The sequence below is a fragment of the Ostrea edulis genome, chromosome 1 (assembly GCF_947568905.1).
Source record: "Ostrea edulis chromosome 1, xbOstEdul1.1, whole genome shotgun sequence".
Taxonomy (NCBI): Eukaryota; Metazoa; Mollusca; class Bivalvia; order Ostreida; family Ostreidae; genus Ostrea; species Ostrea edulis.
In genome coordinates, this window is record NC_079164.1 from 23,089,350 (window position 1) to 23,104,380 (window position 15,031).

At 35.5% G+C, this 15,031-nt stretch overlaps 1 protein-coding gene across 2 annotated transcripts in view; it reads left to right on the forward strand.

The window, feature by feature from the left end:
- The window catches only part of LOC130051273 (low-density lipoprotein receptor-related protein 4-like), a 160,410-nt gene that overhangs the window by 95,243 nt on the left and 50,136 nt on the right, over nt 1–15,031 (forward strand). The window contains exon 19 of one of the 2 annotated variants that reach the window (XM_056153075.1): nt 4,123–4,255. In XM_056153075.1, coding sequence (XP_056009050.1) covers nt 4,123–4,255 — 133 coding nt within the window. Of the gene's footprint in view, nt 1–3,801; nt 4,014–4,122; nt 4,256–15,031 lie in introns of those variants that run through there. The other variant, XM_056153074.1, reaches the window with a different exon arrangement.

A 15,031-nucleotide genomic window follows, 5' to 3' on the forward strand; every position in this document is an offset into this window, starting at 1 on the left:
TCTTGGCGAGGGAAATATTCAATTCCGGTAATGAATTTCATAAATGTCATATGTCATAAGCACGAGTGTAAGATTCTTTTTATCATACAACTATCAATAAACGCACATTTTGATTTACTGTCTATTTCACAACCCGAGTGTCAAAATTTTTTTTGCTTTCAATTAGATTGTGACGTCGTCGCTACGTTACTGCTTAAAGAAACTTGAAATTATTTACACTTCATAAAGACACACAATCCTCTTGGAACAACCGTGGTGACAACAACAAGGTCTTTTACTGTAAATGTTAACAATTTCAGAGGATGACATGTTGTTTTGTTTTTGTGGTGCATGCATGGTTGACCTACCTTATTTGCATAATTATGAACATGTACTACGATTTCATATCGTTTTTCGGAAGCCCTGCTATGAACCTGGGAAAAGTATTGTTGTGTGATAAAAAACGATATCCCTGACGAAGATGTGATTTCTCATGAATTGTTCTCAATCGCATTTTACAAATTCTATGGTAAAAATGACCTACTTTGCCAATACAACCTATCTTTGGATCAAATGCTGTCTGACGTGTTTCATACCGATTGTTTGGATGTTCCTGGCACACTGTATTTGACTACGCATTACTCTGTTTACCTGATCAAAATATAGAGCTCACGGTGGGTGTGACCGGTCGACAGGGGATGCTTAATCCTAAGCATCTGATCCTACCTCTGGTATATATAGGGGTCCGTGTTAGCCTCTCTGTTTTGTGTACCTTATAGGGGTTATGAGATTGATCACTGTTCGTTATCTTCACCTTTATTTTTAATAGACTCTCATGCGATGAATACAGGAAAGTATGAATTTAAAAAAAGTTCTTGAGAACTGGAGAATATTCAGTATGCTAAAGCGTTTACAGAACAGGAAATTTAATTTAAAAATATTTAATGATACTTCATCACTTCTACAGACAAATTCAACGTATACTTTAGTCATGAAGTATTTTAATACCACATTTCCTGAATAAACCTAGTGTTTACAGATTGCAATGTATATGTGTATTGTTTTGTTAATCCATCCTCAGGTGAATACAAAAAATTATATATATATAGTATTGCCTTTGTCACTTTTTAAAATTCTATGATAATTGTACTTAGCCCCATGGAAGATGAATTGGAATTCTTCTTACTTATTTTTAGGTCACCTGAATTCATTCAGGTGACCTATTGCTATCTGTTTTTGTCCGTCGTCGTTCGTCGTGCGTCGTGCGACGTGCGTCGTGCGTTAACATTTGAACATTTTCAGCTTCTTCTCTGAAACCCCTGAACCAATTTCAACCAATTTTGGCATATAGCATCTGTGGATGGAGGGAAACAAAAATTGTGAAATTCGTGGTCCCTGCCCCCCTGGGGCCTGAGGGGTGGGGCAAAAACCATCAAAATGAGTGTAATTTTAAAAAATCTTCTTCTTTACTCCTGGACATCAAGAAGCCAAACTGTGGGCATAATTATAATGAGCGTTGAGCCCTCTACCAAAATTGTGAAATTCATGGCCCCTGGGGCAGGGGTTCTTGTGTTAGGGTTGGGCTTTATTGGTCATATAGTGAAAGTGTAGAAATTCTTTGAAAATCTTCTTTTCTGTCTTTGGGTATTAAGTAGACAAACTAATAGCATGGTAATGATGAGCAAGGATGCCTCTTTATACCCCCTGCAACAAGTTGGATGGGGGTATACTGGAATCGGGTTGTCCGTCTGTCCGTCCGTCCGTCCGTCTGTAGACGCAATGGTTTCCGGGCTCTAAAGCATTATCCTTTCCACCTACCGTCACCATATGATATATATGGACTACCCATGGGATGAAGATGTTCCCTATTGATTTTGGGGTCAAAAGGTCAAGCGCACTGGACATTGAAGTAGCAATATGGTTTCTGGGCTCTAAAGCGTTATCCTTTCCACCTACAGTCACCATATCAAACATATGGACTACCCATGGGATGAAGATGTTCCCTATTGATTTTGGGGTCAAAAGGTCAAGCGCACTGGACATTGAAGTAGCAATATGATTTCCGGGCTCTAAAGCGTTATCCTTTCCACCTACAGTAACCATATCATATATATGGACTACCCATGGGATGAAGATGTTCCCTATCGATTTTGGGGTCAAAAGGTCAAAGGTCATGCGCACTGGACATCGAAGTAGCAACACTCAGAAAAGAGGTAGTTTATACCTATTACCAACACCCTTTGGGAGATTGGGGTAAGCGGGGGGTATTCTTAGTGAGCATTGCTCACAGTACCTCTTGTTAAAAATTGTGAAATTCATGGCCCCTAGATCAGGGGTTCTGTTGCTAGGGTGGGGCTCTATAAGTGATATAGTGAAAATGCATTATTTCTTTGAAAATCTTCTTCTCTGTCCTTGGGTATTAAGTAGACAAACCAATAGCATGGTTATGATGAGCAAGGATGCCTCTTTCAAAATTGTGAAATTCATGGCCCCTGGGTCAGGGGTTCTGGTATTAGGGTGGGGCCCTATTGATCATATAGTGAAAATGCATTTTATTTCTTTGAAAATCTTCTCCTCTGCTGCTGGGTATTAGGTAGACAAACTAATAGTATGATAATGATGATCAAGGATGCTTCTTTCAAAACTGAAATTTATGGCCCCTGGGTCAGGGGTTCTGGTGCAATGGCGGGGCTGACCACATAGCTATTCAATGTTTCTTCCATCCAAAAGTAAAATTCTTATATTTAAACACAAACCTAATTCAAACATTGGAAGGTTGTTACATGATACTCAGGTGACCTATAAGGCCCCTGGGCCTCTTGTTTCTTTATACCGATTGTTAAGCCGTTCTTGACACACTGATTTTGACTGCGGATAACTCCGTTTACTTGATCAGGATATAGGACTCACGGCGGGTGTGACCGGTCGACAGGGGATGCTTACTCCTCCTAGTCACCTGATCTCACATCTGGTGTGTCCAGGGGTCCGTGTTTGCCCAACTATCTATTTTTATTGCTTGTAGGAGTTATGAGATTGATCACTGTTCGTTATCGTCACCTTTCATTCCAACTTGATGTGTTTCAAGGAAGATAAAATTTCATTACAGGGAATTCTTTTTATTGCTCTAGAATTTTAAATTTACAATTCAGAAGTTCTCCTATGAGCTGAAAGTCACCTGTGACAAAATTCTTTAAAGTCTGCAGATGTTCGTCTCTGTTCATGGTACTTTAAATTTTTCCAAGATGTTAAAGTATGAGGGAGACTGATAAGATGGTATAACGTGTCTGATATAAAGTTTTCAAACTTTTTACATATATTTCCATATACACTACTCTGTAGCCTGGAAGATTGTTGATATACACCTCCATTTAAAAAGGTGTCTAGTGTTCTTAATCATTGGTACATTTGATGATATAAAACTGCCAAACATATACATGTTAATCGCTCAAACACACCTCTACATGTACTTCTGACAAATAATTAGATAACGCTTAAGTTAAGTAAATTCACTACAAATAATGGAACAAAGCGAGATGGGGATACTAGAATGCAGAGCCCTGTTGTTGACGTGGATTCGGTGGAAAAAAGGGTTGATCTGTAAATGTTACACTAAATGATAATACAATTCGTGAACTATCTGAATTTCTCTTCTTTTTTTCTTTCAAGAAAATAATTCTTAACGTGGGAATATGAAAGAGAGAACCCCTGGTACATTACAGTGGGCCGATTTGTTACTCACTAATTTCTGGTTTAGGTCATTTTGTGTCTACTACACAACACATCAGGAGAATAACACTTTTATCGTATCTACCTTTTTTCCAGAAATAACCTGTCCATTGGAAATTAGTAATGGTAATTTGTCTGCTTCCTGTGGAGGACGAGTCGGAGAACAATACGGGGTCCTTTGTGCAAAGAATTTTGTATCTGTCTCTCTACAATTAGTTTGTACAAATTCAGGATCCTGGAATAGAGAAACACGCAATATTTGTGTACAAACTGCGCGAATGTGTTGATAATCATGTTCTTCGATTTTGTCCATTTCATAGTGTTTAGGTTGAGATTTTCGGATGCATTTTCAGTCATGTTATAAATCTAAATCCTTAGTATTTGTATTCTAATTGTTGTTCCATATTCTCGTTACAGAAAACACAACTGCACAGCAAAAGAACGACAGTGTTCAAACGTACATTTATATCGGATCATCGATTGCGGGGGCTACTGCAATAGTAATTGTAATAGTTGCTGTTGCGTGTTACATCAAAAGAAAACCATATCGGTAAAATATGTGGCATCACAAAACAATTCATGTAGTAGTGTCTGACCGTATTGGACAATAACACATATACTTTCAGGTTCCCAGGGTACCTCTGTTGATCCTCTATGATCTGTTTCCATCAGTAATTATTCGAAAATATTTAAATCTTCTGAAACCACCTATCCCTGTTTCACTAATTTTGGTATTGCGATTACCAAGATCCCTATCCCTTTCTAGCCTTGGGAGTGGAAACGAAACGTGCAAATTAACAAGAGGCTAACGCAACAGTTACGTGGGTATCAAACAAGTAGATAAGATTAGTAGTGGTTCATGTTTACATTGCAGTCATTGTATATTCAGACTCAGATGTAAGAGTTGTGTGCAGTGGAGGATACCATCAGAGGTGTAGGATTTGTGTGGGGGTTAAGGGAGGAGACCATCATTACTTGTAATGTGTTTCTTTATTGCAACACTAAAGTCTTGATAAATGTATATCCAATGACTTTGACCTTGAAAGAATTATTTTGGTCCAGGGGTGACGTGTTACACTAACTGGCCATGACGATATGATTTAAACTTCTCTGGAAAGACAAATATTTTAATAGTAATTTAGACCTTGATGATATATATTTTTCAGTGCTTTTGCACAGTTTGTGGTAATAGTACCGGTATATGATTTTAATGTGTTTCCATTACAAAAATCATGGTGACCATTTTCAACCTGGAATCCTGAAGACTTTCTCTTGTCAAGAGATACCTCACGTGCACACATTTTTAGTCATAGATTTTTGCCCTGAGTGGAACAGTCGTGGTATCTTGGTAATGAGGGCGCTTGTTTCGCAACCAGAACGTTAGGCTTCGGTTCTTGATCCCGGTGCCTCGAACACACAACCGAAACGCTCGACCTCGGTTCTCGATCCTAGAACGGTCAAACACAAAACGCTTAACATTGCCAAGCGTCTGGGATTAGAAGTGAAGGTCACGAGTCTTTTGGAACGAGAATCCCTTGTTATTGTACATAGGTGTTGGCATGAGAAAAAAATCTTCACTGCTATAACCTCGAATAATCTTTACAGGAAACGATTGTTTCGATGGATACGCCTCACCAAATATCAGGGTGTTATCGGCAAGCCCATGGTCTGAATACTACATCTGTCTAAATTGCTTTTTCAACTATCGTTTAAAGTATTTTCTCATTTTGTATCTTTCCAGATTATGTAAATTTGCCATGTGTTATCAATAATGATATTTTCTAGGAAAAACGAATACTGTAGTAGTTACATATATATTTAGAAAAAACTATTTGCTACCTATCTTAAATGTTTATCACACACTATATATATATATATATATATATATATATATATATATATATATATATATATATTGTGTACTTATGTACTTATACGGTACCACCAATTTTGATCCACCAGATGTGATTTCGACAAATAGTGCCTCTTCAGTGATGCTTAACCGAAATGTTTGAAATCCGAAATAACAATAAACTTGCTAGAGCTATTTTAGGGAAAAACAGAGTGCCAAAAAGTGGAGTAAAATTCGTCTAAGGGTAAGAGCTATGCATGAGGGAGATAATCCTTAATTTTGAAATGAATTTCTAAATTTTATCACAGCAATTAAATACATATCCGTATTTTCAAGCTAGTAACGAAGTGCTTAACTACTGGGCTGTAGAGACCAACGGGGACTAACAGTCCACCAGCAGAGGCCTCGACCCAGGGGTCATAATGTAAAACTTATACGGTACCAATTTTGATGCACCAGATGCGCATTTCGACAAATAATGTCGCTTCAATTATGTGTTATTCTTGGATATCAACACTTTATGACTAAAATCAACATGTCATTAAATCACAATGTCATCTACAACACAAATTTGAACACTTTCAAGTTAATCGTCAAAATTATCAGCTGGAAGTGCGGATCAAATTCTAAAATAATCTTTTTTAACCCCATGTGCACTATACTACATGCATATCATACCTTTATATTTTTAGAATCAAAATATATAAAAGTTATAAATTGCAGCATTATGGGCACTTTACGCACCTTATGGGAAGAAAGCCTTGGATCACATGTACATTGTACAGTAGGTATGACCTTATCTGTCTTAAAGGGAAAGGGAACCCTAACCACACTGTTGCTTTTATGAATAAAGTATGACTTACTGATATCGTAAATGACAGTCTTCAACAACAAGAACTCTTGCTTAACGATTAAATCAATATCAATCCATCATATATTTTAAATTATCCGCCGTTAAGAGATTCGCCATTAAAGTTTAATTGATGACGTCACACCGTCGGTTCCGGTTTATTTCATCAGCAGCACTGTAAATATGACAAGTAATAAACAGTTATAAGTTTGGATCCATATAAATTTGAGCCCGTTCTTTCGCAAGAAGAAATGAAGAGAAGACGTTCATTCGAGTCGTAGACCAGGCAAACGGTACACGTTTCGTCATAATGTCTCGAACCTCAACTTGTTATTACGCAAGTGATGGATTCACAGTTTACATATTTTTTTCTTTTCAGATGACTTGGTTGGGTCATGAATTTCGAAAACAAAACTTTTTTCCACGTCTCCCCTCGTATTAGTGTAATTAACTGCTTGACAGGAAGGCATCCACCAATTTATTTGTAAAATCTACCACATGCACATCTTTGATGATCTTAGAATCTCATCAAAACCGGAACAGACGGTGTGACGTCAAAATAATTGATTTTTGTGATCTTGAATACAAAAGAGCTCCACATCATGGCGGCCTCTATAGATAGAGGTTTGAATTTTTAAAGTTTCCAAATTAGTACTGAAGCTTATCTAGACCGTATATCAACAGTATGGCATGACAAATTTTTATCATATAATTAATCCTTTCATTTATCCTGTAAAACGTTCTTGGGTTGCCTTCCTCTTTAATTTTGTTTTCAATTCATATTGCCAATGCAAATACACGATATAATAGGTGTTATCTGAATGTTTTTCTTGGCCTACTACGACATCAAGTACTCTGCATTGTGTCTGCTCATCAGAGTTTTTAAAAATAGTTTTTGAAACCTTCTTTATTCACAAAGTTTATTTATAGTAATTGAAAACAAACTTACAAGCATTGATGAGTATGACGAGAGCGAAGGTGAAGTCAGGATCGCCGTTTTTGGTGATGACCAGTCTGAAAATTGCAAAACCTATGGCCACCAGTGAACCAAGCAATGCTACCAGACCAAATACTATTTCCTTTTTATTCACGTCATTCAGAGGTCTTATCTGTAAATGATATAAACATGCACATAAAAATAATGTTGAATATATATATATATATATATATATATATATATATATATATATATATATAATCCAAATAGAAAGGCTTGATATCACACAGTCAAAATAATTCAATAAAAAAAGCAGGAAAATATGCAGTTCCAAGATATATTTAAATCTCTAGCGCTTTCTGGATTTTAACATCCATCCTCAGGTGAATACAAATATGGAATATATATATACATAGGTAGAATATTAAATAGAATATGACAACACGTTGTAAAACGAAAGCGCTTTCATTTTTAAAAAATCTTCAGACGTTTTACATTATGAAAACAAATTATTTTCATTCAATTCAATTTGTTTTCATAATGTAAAACGTCTGAAGATATTTTAAAAATAAAAGCACTTACTATTTTCTTTAATATTTTACCTATTGATTATCGGACACTGAGGCAATTATTCACATTTGGATATATATATATATATATATATATATATATATATATATATATATCCAAAGTCTATATTTTGTAAGAATACTAAAAAAAACATTAAAACACTTTTTGAAATATTTCAGCCGTTTCACCAGTCGACTGATGAAGGCTGGTGAAACGGATGAAATATTTCAAAAAGTGTTTTAATGTTTATATATATATATATATATATATATATATATATATATATTCAATAAATTCTTTTTTCTTGGTATCGGGGTAGAATAAAGTCAAAAAATCAAATCCAATACTCAAACTTTTATCTATAGCGCTTTCGCCCTGCGGGCTCGTCAGTAGATTTTTAAACAATGTAAACAAGTTCCATTATGACGTCATCCTCGTGACGTTATGTGGGCAACGTCAAACATAATACAGTCATGATTGTGACGTCAGAACATTATACAATGTTAATGTTAGGCACTTTTAAAAATACAGATATATTTAAAATAGTTCAGTCTATAAGTTTTAAGCGCCTCTGAATATTCCTGTACATTAAAGGAGACATTCTATGTAAAATGTACATGTTAAATAACATGAAGTAAAAATATTAACAGTTTAGTTTCGGCTTAAACAGTTTTATGAAATAGTTTTCCTTGGCTCTGCGTAATTGTTCATTTTCCTGCCTTCCCCGCACGAATCAAAATGTCCGCTACACAGTGTGTTTCTTATTGTAGGATCTCTGATCTGTTGTTTATGTACACGAACACGATCAGCCAATTTGGTTCCTGTTTGACCTTTTTAGTTTTCTCCACATGTAGGGCACGTCATAAAATAAAGTAGATTTTTAGATTTACACGTCATAGTTGAATTTACATTGAAGTTCATTCCGTTTTTGAAAGTTATGGAGTGGCCGGTTTGTATAAATTGGCAAGTACCGCATCGTGGATCCTCGCATTTAAAGACTGCTGGTTTTTCGGGGTTTTGTGTAAATTTGGCTTTAGTGAGAATTTTTTTTTTCAAATTTGGTGGTTGACGTCTGCTGTGGAGTATATCCGTGGGCTGAATGAGGTCATTTAATGTTTCTGATTGTTGAAGAATAGGGAATAACTGCTTGGCTGTTTTGAATATGTTGTGATTTCTCGGGTTGTGTGTAAGAACGAAAGGCTGTTTTGTTGTTGGTTTCTTCATGTTATTTAATAGTTCGCAATTCTGTGATGGAAGTTTCTTTAGCCTTTTGTATAGCTGTTTCAATTAATTTTGGTGGATATTTCTGTCTGTATAAAAATATTTTAAGTTCAGATAATCTTGTATTTCTGCGATCCTCATTTATTACTATTGTGCAAATTCTCCGGGCCATATTTAAAAGGGATGTTTCGTTTGGTGTGAGATGGATGACATGAGTTAAACATCAAATATTGATGGGAATCTGTATTCTTGTAGTAGAGATCTGTTATGATTTTCACCCCCTCCTTTACTATCAGGATGTCTAAAAAAGGTAATTCATTTTCGTTAATTTCCATTGTAAATCGTATGTTATCGTGTAGGTGATTCAGCATGTTGTGGAAGTGTTGTAGATCTTGTAAAGATTTGGTCCAAAAAATAAAGTAATCATCCAAATAGCGTTTCCAGTTATTCTCAATATACAGGGCTGGCCAAATTCTTCTCCAAAAACTGATTTGCATTCTGTAAAAAGTTTCTCCTCAAGAAAACCCAAAACTAAAGTTGCGTAAGTGGGGGCGACTTTTGTCCCCATGGCTGTTCCTTTTGTTTGAAGAAAGTATTTGTTATCAAAAAAGAAATGATTATTTTCCAAAACTATTTTGATTCCTTCTGTGAAAATCTTGATTGTAATACACCTTGATGTTTATCAATCCAGAAGGAAATGGCTTCTATTCATGTGGGATATTTGTATACAAACTTGTGACATCAAAACTCACCAATTTGCATTTTCTTCAACGATTTTAGGAATGTGGTTTAAGAAATCCATGTCGTCCCGAATATAACTCGGAACTAATTTGCAGATGGGTTTTAGTATGATATCTAGGAAATTACTAAGTCTTTGTGTTGGACAAGAAGGGCCAGCTACGATTGGGCGTAGTTTAAGGTCTGTTGGGCGCGGTATTTTGATGTATGGTTCACATGATTTCTGTATTCCGTTTTGAATTTGCTTAGACTTGTGGATTTTTGGTAGTCCATAAACATTACTTGTTTTTACCTCAAAATTGAGTAAGAATGCTGCTTCTTTTTCCGTTAAATTGTCAGAGAATTTTGATATACATTTCCTTATCCTAGACATAGTTTTATTATCTTCATTCGAAGGTGGTTCTCGATAGAAGTTTATATCATCTAATTGTTCTAGGACCATTTCCTTGTAGTGGTCTTTATCCATGATAACAATTGCTCCGCCTTTGTCAGCCTCCTTTAGAATAATGGTATCATCACTAGTGAGATTTTTTAATGCTGTTCTCTCATTTTTTGAAATGTTTTCTCGCACATGGAAATCAATATGATTGTTGTATGCTGAATTTTTAAAACAATTTATATAATCATCTAGGTGTTTGTTTCTGTTTGGATTTGGCCTAAAATTACTTTTGTTTCTGACTAGGGATTCATCACTGTTGTCTGAATTTTGAAAATATTCTCTGAGTCTGAGCTTTCGACAAAATTCATCAGTGTCTTTGATAACATCTACGTCGTTCCTTTTAGGTGTAGGAGTAAATTTAAGACCCCTTTTTAGTAGCTCTATTTCATGTGTAGAGAAATCTCTTTGAGATAAATTAATAATTTTGGGGTCGATCTTTGACGCTTTTTCTAGAGGTGTTGGAAGCGGAATGTCTTCATGCGGCGCTTGCGAAACTGGCCTTTCCACAAAAAAGAACCACTTCCTCCTTGGTTTTGGTTTATATTTTGATGAATCAAATTGTTGTTTGTATGGTCCAGTTGATTGTTGTTCCGAGATGTTCTCCATTGTTGACCGTCAGTGTTGTTCATGTGTGTTTGTCTTCCGTAATTTCTCCGAGTGCTGCTATTTTTGCTGTGCTTATTTTGCCTAATTTCATTGTGATATGCTGCGTCCAGTCTGAAAATTGTGTGTTGTACTTGCATTTTGTTGAACTAAATCCATGTTGGGTCGTTAACGTTGATAATTGTTTCTTTTGCGTTTTTGACGTTCGGGGTTTTTCACCATAGCATTTCCATAATTTTTCTCGTAATCTTCCAGCCACTTTTGTTTTGAGTGAAGTAGTTTCTCTGACTTGATTTTTTCTTGATCCGATTCTTTTTCCAGAGGTCAAGAAGTTTGCTTTTTGTGTTTTCGTCAGATCTGTTTGTGATCTCTTCATACATCTTTTGGTCACAGTCCTCAAACTTTGCCTTGTATTTTGGTACTCGGATGCGTAAAAGTGTTATTTCAGCATCAAATTTTTGAATTGCAAGGTTTTTCCTAATTTTAGTTTCCTCATTTGGTTCCTTGTCAATGGATTTTAGCCTATATTTACGGGGTAGAATTACTTCCTCTTTTTCCTCCTCAAAACAGCCAAGCAGTTATTCCCTATTCTTCAACAATCAGAAACATTAAATGACCTCATTCAGCCCACGGGTATACTCCACAGCAGACGTCAACCACCAAATTTGAAAAAAAAATTCTCACTAAAGCCAAATTTACATCAAACCCCGAAAAACCAATAGTCTTTAAATGCGAGGATCCACGATGCGGTACTTGCCAATTTAAACAAACCGGCCACTCCATAACTTTCAAAAACGGAATGAACTTCAATGTAGATTCAACTATGACGTGTAAATCTAAAAATCTACTTTATTGTATGAAGTGCCCTACATGACAATTGTGGAGAAAACTATATAGGTCAAACAGGAACCAAATTGGCTGACCGTGTTCGTGTACATAAACAACAGATCAGAGATCCTACAATAAGAAACACACCGTGTAGCGGACATTTTGATTCGTGCGGGGAAGGCAGTTTTTATATTTTTCCATTTTACAGAGTAAAAGAGGAAAATGAACAATTACGCAGAGCCAAGGAAAACTATTTCATAAAATTGTTTAAGCAGAAACTAAACTGTTAATATTTTTACTTCATGTTATCTAACATGTACATTTTACATAGAATGTCTCCTTTAATGTACAGGAATATTCAGAGGCGCTTAAAACTTATAGACTGAACTATTTTAAATATATCTGTATTTTTAAAAGTGCCTAACATTAACATTGTATAATGTTCTGACGTCACAATCATGACTGTATTATGTTTGACGTTGCCCACATAACGTCACGAGGATGACGTCATAATGGAACTTGTTTACATTGTTTCAAACTTCCACCAGAGTTAGCAAACTTCCACCAGAGTTCGTTTGCTCACAAACCAAACTCTTCCACTTAGGCATTATGGGATAGCGATTTCTTAGGCCGCGTATACTGTGACGTCACTGTAGAATGACGAAAAAACATAACGTCAAACGTAACCAACTTTCAAAACAAGAACGTAAACATCAAATTCATTACTTTACACAATAATTTGAACAGAGTATCCCTACTTTTTAATGATCTTTTGATCATTTTATGTTTAAAATAAAATCCATACTTTTATATTAATGCTTTTAATATTAATATCTTCAGACTTTTAACTGCGAACTACTTCTTTAGTGTAATTTGTCTGCGTGATAATCGCGGACTCACAATATACAAATCTGTATATTGTGGTGCGTCACATAGGAGAGGTCTATTCGTAGGCACTGTGACGTAATGAGGCCTCGACGGGGAGTTTGCCAGAGTTAGTTAAAGCTTCCCGAGAAAAATCACAATGCTCTACAGACACACTATATGACGTCACAATAAAAAAGTACGTCACGACGTTGTATCGCGGGGAAAATGTCATCATATTTTGTCGTAATTTGCTACCGCTGCCAAGTGTCATGTGTAAATCTGTTGATTGAATTCTTGTCAAATGATAATTTTTATTTCTATTTCATATTGATTACAAGTCTCCCTTTTCATATGCATTGCATATATATTATGTACATACAGTATGCGCCACAGTAATTTTGATAGTATATAGCCTATTAGTCACCTAAATCGCTACTACATGTACATGCGATTTGAATCTAGGCATTTACAAAAAGAAAGTCAATCGTACGTAAACAATGACCCGGTGCAAGCTAGTATAGAATGCTGATCGTTTGTTGGTATTTACTATAGTAGTGTGAAACTAGAACTGGACACACATTTCTACCGAATCTTGCTTGGGAAACATACGAATTATTCTGGTGCTTTTATAATCGATCATTGTTTGCGAAAAATACCCCCTACCCCCCCCCCCCCCCCATATGCCGAAGATCGATACTTTTTGTCAAATCTTAACGTCCATGCTAGGAGTGTTTAATTTTCCCAAGCATTTTCATGTAAATCTAAGTACGCTTTTTTCTCAAACTATTTTAAATTACAAATTATTTTTACTAACTTTACGAAACACTGCTGCGAAAATGGTAACTAATGTAATAAATATGATACACGTCGGTAATCGAGAAGGAGACGTGTGAAAAAGAAAAGAGTGCAAAGTCACAACGTGTGCGACACATAAATTCCTTTAAAAATAGGATGGAGACGACCCGAGTCATAAGCGACACTAGCTAACCTGGCCGCGGAAGTACTGTTGATCTTGTAAACGAAGTAGTAGCTTATATTGACGTTAACTAGATCTAAACCCGTGGTTTGAAGGAAGAAGAATTGTAGAGCTAGACGTTTTGTCCAAAGTCATGTATGATATATACATGTGTATTTAAAAAATATTATAATCTTAATTTGTTTTCATTAACTCAATTATTGTTCCATAATCATGAAAATTCTTTATATTTCAATAGTTTCAAAACAAATATAGTTTCTAACAATGTATTCCAAATCAGGCACAATGAATTGGGCTGCCCCCCCCCCCCCCCCCCCCCCCCCCCCCCCCCGTCTTTGACAGTGAGCATTGTAAAAAAAAATGTAGTGCATATAAATTGAGACTATCCTCTCCCCCATTACTTTTAACAGTAGTTGTATATGATACGAATATAAGCTTGAAAGTTATTAATAACAAATATTTCGCCAAGCCTAACCCCAAGTGAACGTATCAATGTATAACTTCAAGGACGCCTACCTCAAAATCAAGATTAGCTTCACCCCTTCATATTTTTACAGGAAGTTAGGTATATAAATAGCTTTTAATTGCAGTGTTTGCAAAAAAATTCATTGACAAGTTTTTGAGCAGTGCTTCATTTAGTATCTGGACTGCCCTGTTTTTGAGTACAAATTTCCACCCCAAATCCTTCAATTTTCCCAATTTCTTATTATACGGTTATTTTTAAGCATGTTATTATTATTTATTTTATATTTTGTATATATTTTAAAGATTATTGTAAAAGATATATATAAAAATTCTATAAAATTATTTTTTTGAAATGAAAATCGGAATGATCTTGTAAAATTCACAATTTTCGAAAAGGGGAGTTATTCAAAGCTTATTATCTCCCTTGTATACCTAGAAAGTGGTTATGAAATTTATACACATTGTACAGGACATCCTGATGGTGCTTCATGAAAAAAAAAAAGAACAAATATTCATTGACGAGTTATTTTTGGCCACATCGTCCCGCATGTCCTTAAAAATCTACTGACGAGCCCGCAGGGCGAAAGCGCTATAGATAAAATTTGAGTATTGGATTTGAGTTTTTGACTTTATATATATACATACACACACACACAAAGTAATTATGGATGGTCAAGAAGAGAATTGAAATATCAAATACACTACCTGGTCACGAAGATAGAAAAAAAAACCCATGTATACAGAGAAATTCCCCTCCTCATTATACGCATTCATTCAAAAATGAATTGAAAACGGCTCTGTATATTACCATGTAAATGAAAATGACCACTGTAAATCAAATTTGAAAGAAGAAAGAAAATTAAAATCGCTCAGCTAATGATACGAGTTCCAGGTGCATATGTTTGCACAGTGTGCAACGATATTATTTTAATGTGCATGTTATGATGTGTACTTTGGGGGAATTAAGAAATTGGTAAATA